Source organism: Diceros bicornis, chromosome 3 (genome assembly GCF_020826845.1).
Source record: "Diceros bicornis minor isolate mBicDic1 chromosome 3, mDicBic1.mat.cur, whole genome shotgun sequence".
NCBI classification, from domain to species: Eukaryota; Metazoa; Chordata; class Mammalia; order Perissodactyla; family Rhinocerotidae; genus Diceros; species Diceros bicornis.
In genome coordinates, this window is record NC_080742.1 from 34,085,078 (window position 1) to 34,106,520 (window position 21,443).

At 37.8% G+C, this 21,443-nt stretch overlaps 1 protein-coding gene across 2 annotated transcripts in view; it reads left to right on the top strand.

Annotated features, from left to right (window-relative positions):
• Nucleotides 1–1,239, top strand: part of SDHAF3 (succinate dehydrogenase complex assembly factor 3) — a 60,047-nt gene extending 58,808 nt beyond the window's left edge. Inside the window, exon 3 of one of the 2 annotated variants that reach the window (XM_058525964.1) lies at nt 47–111. In XM_058525964.1, the coding sequence (XP_058381947.1) occupies nt 47–78 (32 nt within the window). In that variant the 3' untranslated portion in view covers nt 79–111. Of the gene's footprint in view, nt 1–46 lie in introns of both variants that reach the window. The other variant, XM_058525956.1, reaches the window with a different exon arrangement.
• The last annotated feature ends 20,204 nt before the right edge of the window (nt 1,240–21,443 follow it).

Consider the following 21,443-nt stretch of genomic DNA (forward strand, 5'->3'; position numbering starts at 1 on the left):
ACCTTATTTTATCTATGAGCTTCATTTTTCATTCTCTTTTTACTAGGTGTATGCAGCAGTGCTGTGGCAGCAAGCTGATGAAAACAGGCAAAATTCAACTGAAAAAGCATGTTTTGGAACAGCCCTACCAGAAGAAAAACTTAATGACTTTCGTGATGAACAAATTGGACAGTTGCAGGAGCTGATGCAAGAAGCCACTAAACCCAATAGGCAATTTAGTGTCACTGAGTCTAGGAAACCAAAACTTTAGTCTATACAATAAAGCTTAACAAAGCATTTTCAGTTCTGAACCCCTTGATTTAACTATTATTGTTTTTAAAAATTTATTTCTGGGGCTGGCCACGTGGCTCAGTGGTCAAATGTGCGCGCTCTGCTGCTGGCAGCCTGGGTTCGGATCCTGGGCGCGCACCCATGCACCGCTTCTCCGGCCATGCTGAGGCGGGGTCCCACATACAGCAGCTAGCAGGATGTGCAACTATGACGTACAACTATCTACTGGGGCTTTGAGGAGAAAAAGGGAAAAAAAGGAGGAGGATTGGCAATAGATGTTAGCTCAGGGCCAGTCTTCCTCAGCAAAAAGAAGAGGGTTGGCATGGATGTTAGCTCAGGGCTGATCTTCCTCACCAAAAAAACAAAAAATGATTCCTAAAAAAAAAAAAAAAAATTTATTTCTTCAGCTTTTAGGCTTTGAGAATGCCTCGTGTTAATGAAATATTCTTTTATTTGGTGATGTCATGAATGCTGTCTGCAATATATAGATCAGGATCACTAGTGGGTGAAACTTTACGTTATTGAAGTAACAGTACTTGCTGGATGGAATTTGATTTTTGGACTAAAGAAAGAATGGCTCTAAAATGGACAAAATTGTGGACTTTTGCCAAAAAAATTTTTATATATTAATTTGTTTTTAATGCTATTATTGTTCAAGCATTAGCCTCATAGCTTTAGGTTCATCAGATAAGTATGCCATGATAATGATAGATATGGAATTCCAACAAGGTTATTATTTAAATACATTGTCATCTTGAAAGTTTTATTATTTCTACTTTAAAAATACGTATATGATTATTCTCTTAAATGTCCTTTCTCCCCTAGTCATTGTTTATTTACAATGAAAGGATAAAAAGAAGCTTTAAGATTCAGTATTATACTACCATTTGTGTAGTAGATTATACAATGTATAATACAGTATTTGTTAACAAAACAGATTACCCCTTAAATTAAATAATTTGTAATTACCTTGAGAATCTCATTTATTGCCTAAAGGTTGGGGAGTTAAAAACACCTTCATAAATTTTTCTTACACTTAAGTTGATTTATAAACTGAAAAAATTTAAATGGTAATCCCATTCACATCCTAAAATGTTTATGAATTTTAAGAATTATACACTAAAAAGACTTGTATCTTTAGTTATGTATGTTTGCTCTAGATCCTGAGGTGATCATTTTTCAGATGCAATTGCATTTATGTCAGCTCTTTAAAAACTGATTTGTCTTGACTCCATTTTGCTGTCTCGTGCTTTTTCATTGTATATGGCCGCCAGGCCCCTCAGTCCTTTCTTCCATCCCTCTTTGAGTCAATCTGTAAATTGATCAGTTAGTCTTTTCTCACTGAAAGATAGGCAGTCAGTCAATCAATAATCTAGTCTCTACATTATAACAGGCTCCAGGAATACCACAATGAATAAGATAAAGCTCTTGTCCTCAAGAAGTTTAAAATCTAGCTGTGCATTTAGGAACCCTGTTTCATCATAAACAAATACATTACATCCCCAGACTCTTTACAGTACTATCTCTTTCAGCTTCTTGGCAAATAGAAATCTAACATCTGTGAGGACACTGCTTCTCTGCATCTTGTGAAGTGGGAGTTGTGGATCCATTTACAACTTACTATAACATAAAACTCCTTACTGTTCCTTTCAATCCATCACTGTGCCACTGTAACTTAAGAATTCTTTTTCATTCGTAGTTTTTGGTTATACTTCCCTATTTTTGTTCTTGGCACCTGGCTCATACCTCTCCATCTCAAGTCTTGCTATCATGTTGGTGACCTTAGTCACTTAGTCACCACTAATTCATGTGGTTGACTTATCTAGTAGCCTAACGGCTCTTTGATGGTTCATTATTAACTTTCACTTATTCAGCCACCTGTGATCATGGTTACACTTACTTAAACCCACTTTATTCAGAACTCCTCTGCCTGAAATTATGAATTACAACATTCCATGCTTTTCTCACTGTCTCATATATTAATGTGAGCAGTTGCTTATTCCCACTGCAACTAGTCATTCATTCAACAAATGCCTATTGAGAACCTTCATATGCCAGGCATCATTCTAGAGACTGGGGATACAACAGTTATCAAAGACAAAATGTCTATCCCTATGGCACTCACATTCTAAAGGCTGGAAATAAAATACATAAATATGTAGGGCAATAAGTACTATGGAGAAAAATAAAGCAAGGATAGGGGATAGAGCTGTGGTTCCCAAATTGGAACTGAGATGCCCCAGAGCACCACAGAGGACTCACAGGTGTGCTAGAGGATATTTTAAATTTTTCAGGAAATAACAGCCATGTTTATCGGACACCACACAAATTACTAGCTTGAGGTATTTCACAGTTTTACTGTGGTATTGCAACATTCTTTTGGATGCCATGTCTTTGTAAAGCTCAGCTTTTAGCAATTGCTGTGATAAAAGCAAACATCACACAAAAATTAGTAACAGAAAATGTCCAATGCGATTACAAAGTTTGAGAAGCTGTGTAGTGTCTAATAGGTGATAAGTTGTTAGGACAAATACTGAGTTGTTTGGACTAGGTAATAAATGAAACTGGGTTTTTTTATTTGTTTTTGCTGTGGGTATGCTGTGCAAATACAGAGTCACTAATGGTGTGTAAGCTGAGAAAGTTTGGGAACTGCTGAAATAGTGTCAGGGAGTGGTCTTTAACTGTGAACTCATTAGTCTTTTGACCACTCATTTTGTTCACTGGCATTCCTTGACTGCCTTCATTTCCATCCCAATCTGCCCTAGTTTCTGTGGTCCTTCACTTCAGCTAGGCATTTAGCAGTGCCCTCAATATCATCCTCTCCTTTTGCCTCCTCATCTGCTTTCACCAAGGTAACCACTCACTTGCCAAAATCGATAGGATGTTAATCAGTGTAAAACTGATAAGTTATCCTGTGAGGCTTGATAGTATTAACTGTTCCCTACTGCTTTTAAACCACTCCTGCTTGGTTTGTATACTGCCTAACTCTCCTTTAGGTTATAAATTTTCTCTTTTTTTTAAGTAATGATATTCTCTGGGATTTCATCTTTAGGACTCTTTACTTTACACATCCATTGCTTCAGATATTAGCTATCCTCTTAAATCTCTAACACCTCAATCTCATTTCTGAACTTCAGATGTGTGTTTGAAATTCTATGTGGCATTTCCAACTCATATTTAAAATCAGACTTACTTTTCTTCCCTGCTCAGTGAATGAGTGATAGTAACATATGCCCGGTTCACCAGTTCAGAATTCTTTAATTCATCCTGGTTTTCACCATTTCCCTAGAGGCCTCCTTCTCATTATTCAGCAATTCTGACAACTCCATGTGGTGGACTGCAAAAAGGCCATAGTTCTTTACTGCTACTGGTACCCATGCCCTTTGCAATGTGACTTTGCAGCTCCTCCCATCAAGAATTCCATCTGTTTTTCAATTCTTCAAACTGAACTGGCCTTGTGTCTTGATTTGCTCAAAAGAATGTGGGTATGACATTATGCACAGTTAGCGTCTGTGCTTGTACACTTCCACCTGCACTATTGGAAACCTCCCCAGCTACTATGTGAACAAGCTCGGGCTGGACTACCAGAGGATGAGAGAGCATGCGGAGCAGAGGTGAACCACCCTAGCGGAGCCATCCTAGACCAGCCAGCTCTCAGCCAACCACAGATACATGAATGAGGCCAGCCGAGACCAGAAGAACTGCCCAGCTGATCTCAGCCCAAATTGCCAATCATAAGCCAAATAAATGGTAGTGCTTTTAAATCACTGTGTTTTGTGGTGGTTTGTTGTACAGTTAAAGCTGATACACTCTACTGCTTTACTCTCTCAAAATCATTCCTGTTTTTCCATTTATCAGTCTGATATATTAGACTCAGGATTTTTTTTCTGTAGTAACCTATACGTGGCTTCCTTGTCTTCAGCATGCTCCTTAATGTATTATTCTCCATGTGGCTGCGAACATCACCTTACTGATGTTTGCAAATCTGATCATACCATTTTCCTGCTTGAAATTTGGAGTGGGGGAGGTATTTGCATTATACTCAATGGTAGTGACAGATGGCACAATTAGCATCTTACCACTGGTGGTGGTGGTTGAGGAGAATCTGAAGCAGCTTATGGAAATAAATTGGCAATGTGTATAAAGAACTTTAAAAATTATTATACCTTTTCGACTCATTAATTCTATTTCTAGGATTCTATACTAAGGGAAAAAATTCAGAAATGTGGACAAAGTTTTTCATATAAACATGTTATTAGAATTGGTTTTTAAGAGACTGAAAATTTAAGAACAGCGAAAATTCCCCAAACATCAGAAAGGTTAGTTGAGTTGTGATAACTTGTATAATTAAACAACTTAAATTTAGGTTTACAAAGAGTGTTTAATAACATGGGAATTTTCCTGACATTGATAAGCGAGAAAAGGATGCTACAAAATATACAACATTTTCACAAAGATGTTAGATTTCCTTTTCGGTAATGTGGCAGACTATGTTAATCTGAGCAGTTGTCCTAAAAACTAAAACTTTTGGGTAAAATAAAAAGCATTTTTGAGAAGCATCTAGGAGTTGACAATATCCTAAGAAATTAAATAGTTATAAGGCCAATATCTGAGTGAAACTGCTGAAGCCTCTTTTGCCCTGAGGGTGAATTTCAGCTTTGCCTTGGTGGTCCTTTGGAACAGAGTGGCAGAAGACAAAGCACAGAACTCACCTGAGGTGGAGAAAGCCAGCCTCTCCCTAAGGACTGCACGCTCAGGGTAAGAGTGAGCCAGAAGCAAAATGTGCTCCAGTAATTGTGCAAGACTGCAGGCCATGCCAAATTCAAGTAATCTGGGCGCTAAAGCAAGCAAAACTTAATCTATGAATTTAGTGGCCCCAGAATGAGTGCCTGGCAGATGTAAATAAATCTTTGGAGGATGCTCGAGTCACAGATAATTTTCCTAGGAAGTGAATGCCTCAAGTTTAAATAAACTCCACGAGGAAGACTGGCACCATTAATTAAACCCAAATGCCATCAGAAAACAACTTTGGAATTAGCACGTGTATAATATGAAACATCTACATTTATATGTTTAAAAAATACAAGTCAAATTTGAAAATATCAGCAGGAAACAAGGCATATAAAAATTGACCTAGCATATTTGAAAGAGAACCAAATAGAAATTCTAGAAATGGAAAATAGAATAACTAAAATATAAATAAACCAATGGGGAGGCTTAACAGAAGATTAGATGGGCCTGAAAAGAGAATTAATGACTGCAAAATAGGACAGAAGAAATTACCCAGAATGTAACATAGAAAAGGAGCTTGAAAATATGAAAGAGTGGAGGAAAAAGCACAAGAGTCTAATGTATAGCTAATAATTTCAAATAGATAATTGGGCAGAAGCAATATTTAAAGAGAGAATTGCTGAGAATTTTTCAAATCAATGAAAAATACCAATCCACAGTTTTATGCCAAGCAGGATAATTATGAAATCCTCACTTAAATAAATCATGGTGAAACAGGAGAATGCTAAAGACAAAAACTTGTAAAAACAGCCAAAACAAAAGTCACAGATAACCTTCAAAACAACATCAGCTAGATTTTTCTTTAGGTGATTTCTCAACAGCAATAATGGAAGCCAGAAACCAGTTGAATGACTATCTCTAATATGTGAGAGAAAAATAACTTTCAACTTAAAATTCTATACTCAGCAAGTATATTTCAAGAATGATGGTGAAATAAAGACAGTTTCAGACAACAAAACACGAGCAAGGTTGCTACCTGCAGGTCTTACTAAAGGAAATTCTAAAGGATGTGCTTTATGTAGTAGGAAAGTGATGAAAGAAGCAATAAAAGACCAAGATGTAAATATAGAGTAATCCAAAGGAACATTTACCATACGGAACAATAATGATGTTTCATGAGGTTAAAAAATGAGGGATTTAAAATACACGAGAAAAATGATACACAAGTTGGTAGGGTAGTGATTGGAGTTAAGTGCTCTCTGTGGATGGTCTGAGAAGAGAATAAACATACTGATTAACTTAAAGTATAGATGTGATTTCTACCATATAACTCATTTCTATATAGCAACCACTAAAATGGTTGCTATATAGAAATAAATATGTAACTTCCAAGCTAATGGGGGGAAAAATGAAATAGGAAAAAAATAATCATTAAAAAATAAGGAAAGTAAAGAGAAAAAGAAACATAGAAGGGGAAGTATAAATAGAAAAAAAATGAGATAATAGATATAACCCAAATATGTCAGTAGATACATCAAATGTAAATGGACTAAGTTATCCAGTTAAAGGCAGATTGTTAAACCAGCTGAAAAATGACAATTATAGACTGTTGTAAGAGACCACACCTAAAGCATAAAACACAGAAAATTTGAAAGTAAAATGATGGTAAAAGGTATACCAACAAAAAGTAAGCTGATGTAGATATATTAATGTCTGAAAAAATTGTTAAGGCAGAAACATTGCTAGAGATAAAAAAAGTAGCCTCATATAAAGAAAGTTTCAATTCACTATGAGGGTAATTTTAAATTGGTATTTACCTGGGAAGTAAGTGATTCAGCAGCCCATATTTTAGGAAGTTAACACAGTCACATATAACTCATGAATCAATCAAGAAATCCTAATGAATCTTAGAATATAAGTGGAACTGAACACTAGTGAAATACTTAAAACTTATGGGTTGCAGCTAAAATGGGAGTCAGAGGAAATTGATAACCTTAAATATGTCTAGCAGCAAGAAAGGCTGAATATTAATGAGAAGTAGCTATCTTAAGTTAGAAAAACAGTACAAAGTAATCTCAAAAAAATTAGAAGGAAATAAAGATTAGAGCAGAAAGTAATAAAAAAAAATCAAAAGTTTATTCTTTGAAAAAGACTTAACAGTGACAAACCTCTGGCAAAGTTAATTAAGAAAAAAGAGTAACACACATAAATATCAGGAGTGAAAAAGAGAACATAACTATTTCTATTGTGACATTAAATAGATATGATATTGTAAACAACTTACATGCAATAAATTTGTTACATGCAGAAGAAATGGACACATTTTTAGCAATATATAGCTTACCAAAATAGACAAAAGAATGGTTCTAATAGCCATTAAATTAAATTGAATCAATATTCCTAGAAAAAAAAAATCCAGGCCTAAACAATTTCCTTGGTGAGTACTGCCAAATATACAAGAAATAAATAATTCTGAACTTAGGCAAATCTTTCCAGAAATAGAAAAAAGAGGTACTCCCTTACTCAGTTTATGAGACCAGCAAATACCTGATACCAAACGATGATATGAGAAAGAAAAATTATAGGCCAATTTCACTTAGGAACATAGATTCAAAGTGCTAAACTAAGTATTAGTAAGACGAATACGGCAAAGGATGATTCACCATGACCTGGTCAGGTTTATGCCAGGAATCAAAAGCTGTTTTTACACTAGAAAATCAATTGCTATGATCCACCACGTAATCAAATTAAAGGAAATTTAATCGTGATCACCTCATTAGATGCAGAGAAAACATTTGCTAAACATTCAACATCCATTCGTGATAAAAACGCTGTTAACAAACTAGGTATAAAGGACACTTCATCGATCTAATTAAAGGGTTTCTACCAAACTTCTGCAGCAAACATAATGATGCATCCTTGAAAGCTTTCTCTTTGCGATTGGGAAAAAGACAAGGATGTCTGTCATCTCTGCTTTTCAAGTCAGAACTATTAGTCTCAGATGATAGTCTAAAAGAATCTACAAACTATTAGAATGAATTAGAGAATTTAATAAGTTTGTTATAGATGCAAAAATTGCTATCAAAAATCAGTTGCATTTCTATATAGCAGTAACAAACAACATGAAAACTCATAAAAGTATCATTAAAATATGAGCAAATATTAAATACTTAGAAAGCAATCTCACAAAAGGTGTTCAAAACCCTGGACAAAATTGTGAAGTGTTACTTAAAGACACTGAAGAAGACTTAACTAAAGTGGTACTCTGTGCTCAAAGATTGGAAGATTTAATATTGTAAATATCTTAATTATCCCCAAACGGTTTATAGTTTCAATGCAATCTTCATCAAAATTCCAAATGTTTTTTTTTAATTGACAAGGATATTTTAAAATTTGTATGGAAGTGTAAAGCACCAAGAATAGCCAAGGCACTCTCTAAGAAGAATGATGTAGTAGGACTTACCCTGCCTGCCAGATAGCAAAATGTAACCATAGTTCTTAAGATAGTGTAGCATTTTATTATACAGAGGCTTGGTTTATGGTGACGGTGGTACAGCTCTGCAGTGACGTAAGGACTGCTTTTCAATAAATGGTTCTGGGCCAATTGAGTATTTTTGTGGAGAAAAATTTTGGTGCCTAGAATTAATTGTAGGTTTCTTAAAGATTGAAATGTTAAAGGCAAAATTACACTATAAGAATATAATATAGAAAATATCTTAATATTATGGTAGGAGAGGATATTTTAAATAAGACACAAGCAGCTGTAACTGTAAAGGAAAAACATGAATAAAGCTGAATACATTAACACTACTTTTTTCATCAAAAGTAGTAAAGAGTACAAATGCCAGCCTCAGAGTACGAGAAGATAGTTGCACCACATATAATGGCCAAAGAAATAGTATACAGAACAGCTAAAGAACTCCTATTTATCAATGAGAAAGGTGTAAAAATCTAATAGAAAATGGGGAAAAAATTTGAGCAAGAAATTCATAAATAAGGAAATCCACATGGTCAGTAAACATACAAAATAGAAAAAATCCTTTGCCTCCTTTGTAGTAGAGAAATGCAAATGTAAATCAGAATGTGATTACTTCCAGATTGACTAATATAAAGAAGTTGACAATAACAGTTGTTGACAAAGATAGGATGTAATGGAAACTCTTATCCTGCTAGCCGGAGTATAAGTTAGTATAACCTCTTTGGAAAGCAGTTTGACATCCTCTAACAAATTGGGAGACGTTTACACTCTATAAATACTATTGCGCTATGATGTAGTAGTTGAGTACAGACTCTGCTGCCAACTCCATGGATTTGAATCCTATCTTTCTAGTTCTGTGATTTTGAGCATGTGACTTGATACATAAAAAGAGTAAGATTTTGTCTCTCCTACCCTCCCCCCAACCCAAGAACAAATTTTTGCCCTCATAGGATTTTCTGAGAATTAAATGAGTTAATCTATGTGAAATGCTCAGAGCAGTACCTGGAACATAATAAATACTATAAAGTATTTGCTCGATTGTTATTGCTATTGTTGTTGTTATTAATATTACTTTACAACTCACAAAATTACTAGATAATTTTTTCTTGTGCACTTGTGGAGGATTAGGATACCGTACAAGAATGTTCACATAAGAATTATTTTAGCAGCCCCAAACCAGAAACAATCATAATGTCCCTTAACAGTAGAATGGATAAAAAATTATTGTATAGTCACATAACAATGAAACTGAATGAACTACAGCTTCTCATAACTGTAATACTGATTGAAAGAAAGAAATCAAATACAAATAAATGTAATATAAATCCATTTGTACAAAGCTCAAAAACAGGCAAAATGAAACAATATTGTAAAGAATGCAGATATTAGTGGTAAAACTATAAAGAAAAGCAAGGAACTAACAGTCACAGAGATCAGGAGGTTGGTTACCTCCAGGGGAGTGAAGGAGGTTGTGATTGGGAATGGACACATGGGATCTTCTGGGGTCCTGGGTGACAATGTTTTCTATTTTGACTGGGTGATGTTTGTATGAATGTTTATCATTATTCTTGACCTCCCTCCGCATGGCATATTGAGCCTTATTAAAGAAGAGCATTTCACTATCATGATGTTGGATTTTTAAAAATACAAATTACTGAGTGCCCACCCTGAAGATTCAATAAAGTAGGAGAATATTTTATTTCAATTAAGGATCAAGCACAGGTTTTCTTTTAGCATCGTCCAACTCTCCACAATTTTGACTTATTCATAACATTTCAGGAACTTGTTCAATATGTAAGAACACACCTGTTTGAGAGGGAAAATAAAAATAATGGTTACTTTTGTGTTTGTACTTGTCGCTTTTATTTATTTCTTATAAAGCTCTCTACTTTCTAGCCCTTGGGACCATTTCACATTGATATGTTTCAAATAAATTTGGTTTTTCAGGGAATAACACTTGAGGGTTGTTTGCATTTTCTGTTTGGTCTCTAATTTATTCTTTTGGTAAGAGACCTGATAGAGGAAAGAGTAGAGGACCTTTGTAATGTCAATTAGATTCATACAAAATTATTGAATTTGAAGAGGCTGTTAAGTTTATCTTGTCTAACCACATTTTTCATCCTTTCATTTTCAGAATTTATTTGATCAAGAAAAGCATCTTGACTCACAAGATTAGTGAATTTGAAACACAAATTCATTTATTCCAACTAGTGTTGTTCTGGATATCTCTAAGTCTGAGAGAAACATGCAGAAATGCTGGGCTCAATAGGCAGTTCTTACGGGTGTTAATAAATGTATTATTTTTGGACAAATTGTAAGATTAACTTGTGCTATGCTAGCAAAGAAATAGTATTTTAATGCTAGATAGCTGAAATAGTACACCCTTTTCAGGGTTTCAAAACATCTCTGTGCAAAAGCTAATAAAAGCTGAATGTTGAATAATTGTTGCTAAGCAACTTTAAAAGAATAACTATCTGCATCCTAACGACATAGCTAGTGAATACTGCCACTCGCATTAGATTACTGAGAAGAGAACCAAACACCGGGAGACGACAATAGTAAAAGTTTAAATTTAAAATGTATATCATAATGAACTTGTAAGACAAGCACACTCAAAAGCAATTTGGTTTTAAAATATGATTAAATAAAAAGATTATGGTAAAAACATTTGAATGAACTGGATTTGAATTAGTTGATATTTTAAACCAACTTTTCTAAAGTAGGGAGATGTGAGTTTTATCTCAAGGCTTAGCTTTATGAAACATGTAAGGGGCCCCTCCTGCCTTCTAAAGCCAGAGAGACAGCTCACATCATTTAACTCTGTTGCCTCAATCTGTCTTCTCATAAAGAATGCAAATTCCATCAGGGCAGGAATTTTGTCTTGTCCACTGATGTTTTATCACTACTCAGCCACATGGCAAAAACTCAATAGATATTTGTTGAATAAAATAATATTATCTAAAAATAGTATATCAGCCAGGGTCCATTCTGAAGACAGAAACCACCATTAATTTGAATATGGAAAGTTTAATATAAAAAGTATTAAATATAATAGGAAAGTAACTCTAAAGATGTATAGAAAACTCTAAAGGATATGCTAGGGCTGAAGGAGAGTCCCCAAGGAAGGATAAACTTGGAATGAGGGGCCCTTCCCATGGCTGGAATTCAGAGCTCACTGGAGAAGGTGTGGTTGCAGCCCACGGGAGTAGAGAGGTTTGCTGTGTTGCCCAGGCTAGAGCTAGTCCATCTTTGCTGGGGAAGCAGGAAACTACTCTCCAATGGGTATGCTGAGGCTGGCAGGCAGGCTTGCAGAGGAAGCTGGGGTATTGGGATCCTGCTCATCGGTAGGGCAGTGCATAGCCTGGGTTGTGCAGTGTGTATGTCTGGACGGCCTTGGGAAACAATTTAGGGAGTGCAGGCAGGCTGAGGCTGGTGGAAGGCACACAGAGTGAGTCAGGGCATTGGAAGCCTGCTTGTGGGCAGAGTGTCAGGAGGTCTGAGATGCTCAGTGTCCATTTCAGGAGGGCCATGTGAAGTGATCACCAGTCCAGGCCAGGCTACAAGCTTGACAAGAGACTATACATCCTGGGCGTGCAGCTGGGGCAGACTACCACTGGATATCCCAACACATGTGTCACTGACAGCCATGTAGCAGGAGCAAGAAGCAAAAATGGCAGCACACTAGAATCAGGGAGAGAAATCCCTCCTCCTACGATAACCCTCCATTGACAAAGCTTAATACTGTGCTCACTGCAAAGGAGAAATCCTTAAATCTCCATCATCATAGAGCTGATAATGCAAGATGACTTTGGAGAGGAGAGGAAATTAACTGATATCTAGCACATTATAGCTAACATAGAATGCTTATTATATTCCAAGCACTGGGATTTATGTGGATTCTCTCATTTAAACCTCAACTTCCCTATGACTTGAGTTGCTATTCCTTTCTCTACTTTATAGATGAATAATCTGAAGCTTAGAGGAATGAAATAACTTGCTAGAGGTCAAATAGCTGATAAGTGCAAGAGCTGGGATCCACTGTTTTAGTGTGCCCAGCTCCTGTGTCTTTAACCACTGCACCATTATACTTCTTCCTAAAGGAAAATGTAATTGAAGTGGTAAAGGTGACAGACTGGTTCTCTGTTGGGTCAGCACCTATTGGTCATGTCCTCATCAAGTGTCTCTTTAGACATTGCTTTCCAGTGGTCTTACCCTCTCAGAGGGTCTCAGGTTGCTGACAGGCTTCTCAACATTCCTTCAGGCACCTCTGCCTCAACTCCTCCTAGATGAGCGCCCAATACTGGTCACCTAGTAGTCATGCCAACAAATAGGGCAGTGCCCACTGGAGCCCCTATGCAGGGTGACACTGCAGGTGTGGCAGGAACACTAGATGATAGCAACTCTCCCATAAGGAGGAGACTGTGTAGCAAATTTCCTGAGGTCACACAAATAGGCTCTAAATCTGAACACAACTGATAATACCTTTCAAATTCAGGAATAGCGAGAAATACACCTTTACTGTAAGAACCACACCAAACACCCTCACATTTTGTTCTTAGGATTTTGGCCTTAGAACTCTTCTCACTCCATTCTCTCCCGGGGAACTCCATCAAAGTCTTTTGCTCTCTGTACAACCGTTTGATGATTCCCAAATTTCTATCTCCAGGTCAAATCTCTTTCTCTTGAGCTCCATATCTCTGAATCCAACCACCTCTAGATGTTCTAAGAGCCAAAGACCACAGTTCAAAATGGAGCTCATTCAATTGCCCTAAACCTGATTACCCTTCAGTGTTTGGGCTTTTTTTTCATGAATTGAATCACGCAGCTGTCATTACCGGAGACTATCACCCTTCTTTCTCACCTCCATGTGAAATAAATTCCTTTCCCTCCTTCCCCATCTTCATCCAATCCATCACCCAGTCCTGTTGATTCTAACTATTTAATACTTCTTACATTCATTCAGTTTTTTCTATCAACACTTTCACTTCTTCAGTTCAAGCCACCATCTCATCTGGATTTCTGCAATAACTTCCTAACTGCCTCTAGTATCGACCCCTCCAACCTATGCTCCAGAGTCCAGCCAGGGTAATTTTTCTCAAATCCAAATCTGATTATGTCACTTTCTTGCTTTAAAAACCTTTCAGTGACATCTCATTGAGGGTAAGTCCAAACCACTTAACGGTATCGTAAGATGCTTTATGATCCAGCCTGTGCTTTTCTTTTGCATCAGTTAGGGGCCAGTCAGGGGACAGAAACACACCAGTCATTTTTACTGGAAGAATTTAATATAAAGAATCGTTAACTAGTTACTGAAGAACTGATAAAGCAAAAAGAGAACGCTGAGATATTGCAGAAGTAGAAATTGCAGGAAGCAGCTATAATTCTAGGGCTGGAGGAATAAGGGAAAATGTTGAAGTTATTAAACTTTAAAAGCTTAGAGGTGGTGCACTGAGCAGCTGAAGCTCAGACCTCTAGGAGAGGGCAGTGGACAGTTGGCACTGGTGTCTCTGAGAAGGAGCATGACAAGGCTAGTTTGCAATTGTTGGAGAACAAGAGTGAAGAAGTGAGGCTGGGATGACACCGATAGGAATAGAGAACAAATAAGAAGCAAATAGTAACAGGAAGGAGCAAGCCTCTTCTTCTCCCTCCTGTCTGGTAGTTTCCCTCTAGCACCCCTATTGGCAGAGCCTAACAAAGCCTTCTGGCAAAGCTTTGTTCCAGAGTGATTTGTAGATTCCCAGCCCCAGCCTCACAAAACAATGTATAGAAGGGTGTGTTTGAAGCTAAGAGGCAATAACTTAATAACTGGGAAAATCCATCCCTTTGGCTACTCAGCACACATATGCATCCCATCTATGCCTATTTGTCTTCCAAACAACGACAAAACAATTCTCTGTTTTCACCCAGAAATGCAACTATCCTTTGTACAAATAAAGATGTTCTCATCCTTTTCTCAAAATGAGGAACCCAAAGTCCCGACAATAAATGTATCCACCTTCATTAGCAGTCACACTATTTAGGTATGAGCTATAATAGTTACTCCCCAAATTCAGTTATAGTTCCATCTGAATATTTGGTCACCTAAAGATTAAATTGTAAACTTAACTGCCAATAAAACTTGTATAAAGTAATAAGGGGAAGGATGTGAGAGAAAAATAAATTTGTATTTACAAATATACAAACAGACATACATTCATATAACAAGCAAAGAAGAAGATATATATAGCCACTTAGTCATTGTTTCTATAACTAGTCACAGAGCCATAGTTTTTATTTACAGCTTCCTTCTTCCACAACCCATCCCTTATTTCTTTTGCTCTCAGCCATAATTTCAGCGGGTCAAGATTTTTTTATCTGGTGGGATATTCCAAACCTATATTCCTGAAGGGTCTGAATCTTCAGTGGACCTGCCTTTTTTTCACAGAGAAATCTACGGATTTCAAACATAGTTCTCCCTGCCCCAATTATATCAGCAAATCAACTTCCTTTTAGTAATAAGGATCAATCATCTCAGCCAATAGATGAAGCTCATCTTTGCCTGTTGGATCAGTAGCATGTGGAGCCCAAAATGGGCAGGTTGTAGTCACAGTTGCTAATTCAATAGAACCATCATTGTGTCCCCTGATGGAAACAGTTCTCCCTTCTAAACTGGCAAAGCTCAAAGTTGTGAGGAGAGGATGCAAAAATTCTGAATGTGGATTATTAATAGTGAGGGGAACCACACGCAATTCCATATGTTGAGTTATTTATAATGGAAGAATCCCTGCTGCCATAGCTTGCTGCTCACACCTGTGATGCTAGTGTCTGGACAGTAGAAAGACATTGGAGTTGCTCCAGAAAAACTGGATACTTCTGCCGTTATGCCTACTAGAAGCTTTGATGGCTTTGCATGGGGCCACATCACCTGGTGCTCACTTCTATCTCCAAGTCACACGCAGGTGGATCTGCTCGGCAGAACTTCGGTGCAAGGTTATCAGAGAGGGTTTCTGACTTGGATTGTCATTCAAACTTTCAAGGCACGATAGGCTTATCCAGAAAAATGTTTACTCAGCATTAAGAAAGGATCTAGAAGAGAGAACACCCAGAGCAACAGCGTCACAGAGGAGTTGGATGCAGCTGCTGATGTCACCAATCATGTGCAAAGGGCATGTTTTGGTCACAAGAAATAAAAAGTGAATGTGGATCATGTCAGCATAGGGAAGCCACAGCATTTAGGATCCCTGAGCTTAAACAGTTTGATAATCACCTAACTCCCCAAAGGTCATGCGCCGAGCTCTTTATTGCAGCTATGGTCCGTAAATTACAGGTTATACGACAACTAGTTACCGCTTACTCAGGAACAGTTTTGGATCCCTCATTTAACCACAGTAGATATTTCAAAAAGTTAGCTAACGATTAAATTGTGCTCAAGCATTTCTGAGGCTGGAGTAAGATTTACAGTCCAACAGTTAATCCTTTCCTGTCACCAGGTCATGTGTAGAATCTGGGCTGTAAGGGTATCTGGGAAATGCAGTTTTAGCCATTCCAGCATCTATGGTCTAGGAAGCCAAACAAGAAGGTGGGAACAGATGCTGTGTAGACCAGAACTCAGTATTACCACACTATCTAACTGCTGAAAGGCTAACAATCACCAGCCTCGGAGTCTGGCAATGGGCCTCTAAAACCATCTGCCCTAAGTTATGACTTTGGACAAATCACATACTCACTTGGGTTTTCAGCTTTCTCATCGGCCACAGAGAGATCTGGACTGTACTGCTTTAGTAATTAGTCTAGCTGTAGCATCATATAATGCCATAAATTGGGGCAAACCTATTCCAAATTCACTGAGCTTCGCACCACGGAGGACACATAAATAGAGAGGCTGTGCATAACTGATGCCTTTAAATTAAAAATCCATCCCATGTCAGAACCTCAGCTCTTATGGATTGTTTTGCTCTTTTCAGATTTGTGAAGTGTTTTTCCTGCTCTTATGCTAATGGAGCTTGTACGAAAGTCAGTTGACTTTAATTCACATTCCTAATATTCAACTTCACAAGCTTAAAATCTCTAAGAGTATTTGTAATTCTTTTGGATACATTTATTTCTGAAAAAATAATTTTTATAAATAAAATAGCACTACATAAAAACAATATTATATTAGGTGGCATTCATCAGCTTTTGAGGCAAAAGGCAAAACTGCCTCAATAGGACGTAAGGCCTGGTAAAGAGACGTGTCAGATCCTTCCCTCCCAAGTCAAAATCCCTAAAGGAACTGCAGTACACAAACGAAAACAAAAGAAAAAGTCAATGCTTGAACATCAATGATGTCACCACCTAACCATTTATTTACTACCTTGGGATCTTTCTATCCGGCTTAGCTTTCCTCACAAATTTGTTTCTGAAGTCCCTGCCATAGGAACGGTAAAGCTCTATTCATTTCATTACCTCTTTGAATGATACAAACTTCAGACAGACGTTGAAAGGCCATAATGATTACAGAAGCAGAACTGAGAGAGATGCTGTGATTAAATTCATTTAGAAATAAAAAATCCTCTCAGTGACAAGTGATATTCACCTCACTGCAATGGTCACCAAAAAACCTCAAGTTGGGTAAGCATATTTTCACAACTTTAATGGATCAAAACCTATTTGTGTCATTTAGTGCAGATTACAGCGATAACTAAGAAGAGATTAAAAACATAAACACAATTTGGCAAAATCTTTTGACTATTTCTCAGGACAGTGCATCTTCTGCCTTTGAGAGTGAGTTTGATTTTGGAAAGTAGTCAAGTGTAGCAAACACAGTGGACAATTAATCTGACAGTACATATCGCTTACTATACAAATGTTAATGACAAGTGGACTGATTTCCTGTGCAGTTGAAAACCAGTTCTGTTGAGGAGACGGACACACGATTAATAAACCTTGTGCACTGAGAATTTTGTGTTCCACGTTTTGCTTTCACAGTTCTTCATGTTCCACCCTGAATCCCAACCCTCTCAGCTTTGAAACTAATAATCTAGGTTATAGGTCTTGGATTTAGTTCTCAAGATGACCTCCAGTTTTCTGGCTTTTTCCTCTTAGTTTTATAGCAATGCTCTGATGGAAGAGACCAGCACACATTTTTACCAGAAAAGGTCTGAGAGCCTTTATTGGCTAGGGAACCGAGAGAGTGAGAGGAGGCCAGAGCAGCTGAGGCTCAGAAGACCTGTTTGAAACCTTAGCAACCTCTGGGGAAAATAATTACAAGATGAGTCGCTTCATTTGTCAACCTCAGTGACATAAAAACAAATCGCCTAACCTTCTTGAGCTCCACCGATCTGTTCCTTTTACACTCAGAGAGTGCTCAGAGATCCAATTGTGATGGCTTCATCAAGTCTGGGGCTGAGCAAATATTTCATATTTTATGGTTCTGGCTCTAAAACTGTTGTTATCACAAAAAAGATTCTAGTACGTAAAAGAAGGCAAGTTTATAATTGCATAGTGTCTTGTCCCTAATGAATTAAAGGAAGGACTGCGAGGGGGTGTTTCAAGATTGGATCAAATAAAAAGAGTGGTTGGGATGAGTAGCAGCAAATAAAAGTGGCAAAATCAATAAAATTGGGGAAAGACTTCAAAGTGCAGCCTAAAAATGTGAGGTTGTGCCTGGGAAGATGATGATGTGGAGGAAGGATTCATAGGAAGAACATTTCTTTGCCAGTTTATCTCTGTTTAAGGATTGTCCTGATGTTAGCCTTGGTGACAGGGGAAAGACAGAAAGAGGTGAAAATTAGTAGAGAGGTCTGTTATTACTATTATGTTAGAAAAAAAGTGGCAGGACATTTCATTTGTCAGCTACAGAGTTAGAGTGAAAATAGAGACATTAACTCAAGAGAGTGGGTTCATTTGGGAAGGAACAAGGAGCAGGTCCCAGCAAAAGATGAAACACTCAGTCTCTGGGGTGATATTTGAGCAGGTGAGGAGATGTCTCAGAGGTAGGGTTACCAGACCTAGTAAAAAACAAACAAAACGCATAACACAACAACAAACAAAAACAGGACACTCAGTTAAATTTGAATTTCAAACAAAAAAAATTCTCTTTCTGTGTAGTGTTTTTCATCAGTCCCAATAAACATACTCAGTTCAAATTTAACTGAGTATCCTGTATTTTATACTAAAGAAACCCAAGATAGTCCCTAGGAGACTGGCAGCAGGGTAGACTGTGCGGGAGGAACCTGACACTCTGCTACTATTTTTGGCAGGGAGGGAGCGGCAGCTGAAAGGGGGCAGGAGGAGGAGGCAGGATTGGGTGCCCGTGGAAAATGCTGGGTTTCCTGCAATCCTGAAGTGTCCCGTATGGTGGCCATCCTACCTGGCTGGAGGCGTAAAGAACTAAGCAGCAGGAGAAAGTTCTTTATCAGGCATCTCAAACTTAAAAACTAATTGAAAGTGGGCAGTCAACAAATGCATGTGAAGCTAAGTCATTGTGCTCATCCACTTTTCTGGAAACATGAAGCTTTTTCTGGTCTATCATTCATTTTCTCATTTTTTTACAACACGAGTACCCAAAAATGTCTTTCTTTCATAAGAAAAATAACAGAGCACACATGATGCTAAATGGCAGATGTTGGGGAGACAGAAGGATGTAGTGAGGACTATGGGGTCCTGTCTGAAGGGGGCAGTGTCAAAATCCACAGAAAGCACAACACAAAGAGTGAACCCTAATATAAACTATGGACTTCAGTTAATAATAAGGTGTCAATATTGGCTCATCAATTGTAACCAACGTCCCACACTAATGCAAGATATTAATAATAGGGAAAACTATGTGTGTGGGGAGTGGGTATATATGGGAACTCTCTGTACTTTCTGTGGAATGTTTCTGTAAACTGAAAACTGTTCTAAAATGTTAAGTATATTGATTTTAAAAAAGGAGTTTTGCTGCTAGAAAAGCTTTGAAATTCACTAAGCTTTTTTTTTTTTAATTTACGTGAGAATAGAAACTATCTGAAAATTTTAAATTGTAAAGGTAATTTCACCATTTATTTTGACTTGCAGCATTCAGAAAAGTAGGATTCTTGCTTCCTGAAAGAATCGATCACATGGCCAGGAAATAGCCTCGCCTTGCTACTCACAAGCTGGGCGGCTGACCAGCATCACCTGAAGCTAGTTAGAAACGCACACTCACAGGTCCCTATGGAAGCAGAAACGTCCTGAATCAGAACTGGCGTTGTAACAAGACCCTGGGGTGGTTTCCATGCATGTGGAGTTGAAGAAGCACTAGTGTAGGAGTCAGAAACACGGGTTATGATATGAGATGGACTTGCTATTGAGTCCTATCTGTCAAACTCCTTTTTCTAATTCTGCCCCCGTGGCAAGTTACCTAACATCTTTAAGCCTCAGTTTTCTTATTTTCAACACAAGGGGAGTGAGAACACCTACCTCAAGGGTTATTAGGGGGATGAATGAGCTCATACTTATAAAGCGTATAGCACGGTGCTGGGCAAATAAAAAGCAGTCAATAAAGGTTAAGGATTGACCTAACAACATCTAACAGCATCACTGGTAGCAAACATCTAGGAAGAATTTGAATTTATGTTAGAGTTTTGCCTTTTTAACTTCCAAGATACTTTTTTTCTAAGAAAGGAAGGAAAGAAAGAAGGAGGGAGGGGCATAAAGGAAAAATGCAGACAGCTCTTATCCCTTAAGGGATTAAGCATGCTAAAGTCACTCTTCAGATAGCTGGATTGTTCCCTTCTATTTGTGGAAATAATTGGCATTGTTCTCTAGGAGCTCTGTATAAAAACCAAAAGAATCAACCTACTCCAGATCAACACCACAGAAAGCAACTCATTTAGCTCTCATTTAGTCCAAATGATTCCTTGTTAGTCAGCTACTCAATCTGACTTTCTTCTTAGAAAGAAATACAAGGGTCCTCTTCCAGTCCTACTAGCAGCAAAAAGTGCCAATGTGTCTCAGTGTTAGAACCTGTTACGTGGCACTGGTGCCTGTTTTGGATCCTATGATTTCTAGAAGACATTTAATGCTAAAATAATTTCTTTAAAGTGGACAGTTTAGGAGTAGAATTGCACCTAATCTACACTGGACTTAATTATAAGAAAGGTGCTTGTGTTAAACACGCCTTTTTATGTTCTGTATTTCTGATGCTTCAACGTCTTGAGGCCTTGCTGACCCTGGAGAGACTGCCCCTCCCAGGGCTAGCCAATTACTACAGACAGTAAACTCAACAAACCCAGGAGCACGCATTTCACAGGCAAACCAACCAGTTCAGAGCCCACACACACCCTTATCTCTACCCGGCTCTCACACTCTACACCACTGTCCATCTGCTCGAGTCACCCCAGGGCCAGGTACCAGACAACTGGGGACAGCCCCTACACCCCAGTGCCTGCTAAAATTATTCAAACTGGCCAATCCTAAGCCTGCTTGCCTTGCCTCATCTCTTCCTTCCCACAGAAACCACACTAAAGGTCCTTGTCCATGTTTTCCTCCTGCTCCCTCTACCTTCTGACCAACCCTGGTGCTTCCCCATGTGGTCCCCGTGGCGTGGTGTGTCTCCTCCTCTTGGGAAATGTAACAAACCATGTATTCAATGGCAATCATCTCCTGATCTGTTGCCCTCACTGTAGCTGAATAATAGTAAAACCTACATTTTAAAAGTGTTTTTAAAAGTGTTTTACAGATTACTGTATTTGACAAAAGAGTGATCTGTTCTGAGCAATCAAACAAATGGACACCTTAGGGTAACTCACTGTAATATCAGAAGTCAGAGTCTATACGGTTTGTTTTAATGGATAGGAGGTCACTCCTGTGGATTTGAACATGGATGATGATTCAACTGGCCATGCCAGTAAAATATTGTGATCAGATCATTTATTAATACTATTCCTTCTGTCTCAGAAGTTCTTGTTCCTTCAATTTCTACAGAATTCCTACTTGTTCCTTAGATTCAGCCTAAAAGCCACCTTCTCTGTGAAGCCTCCTT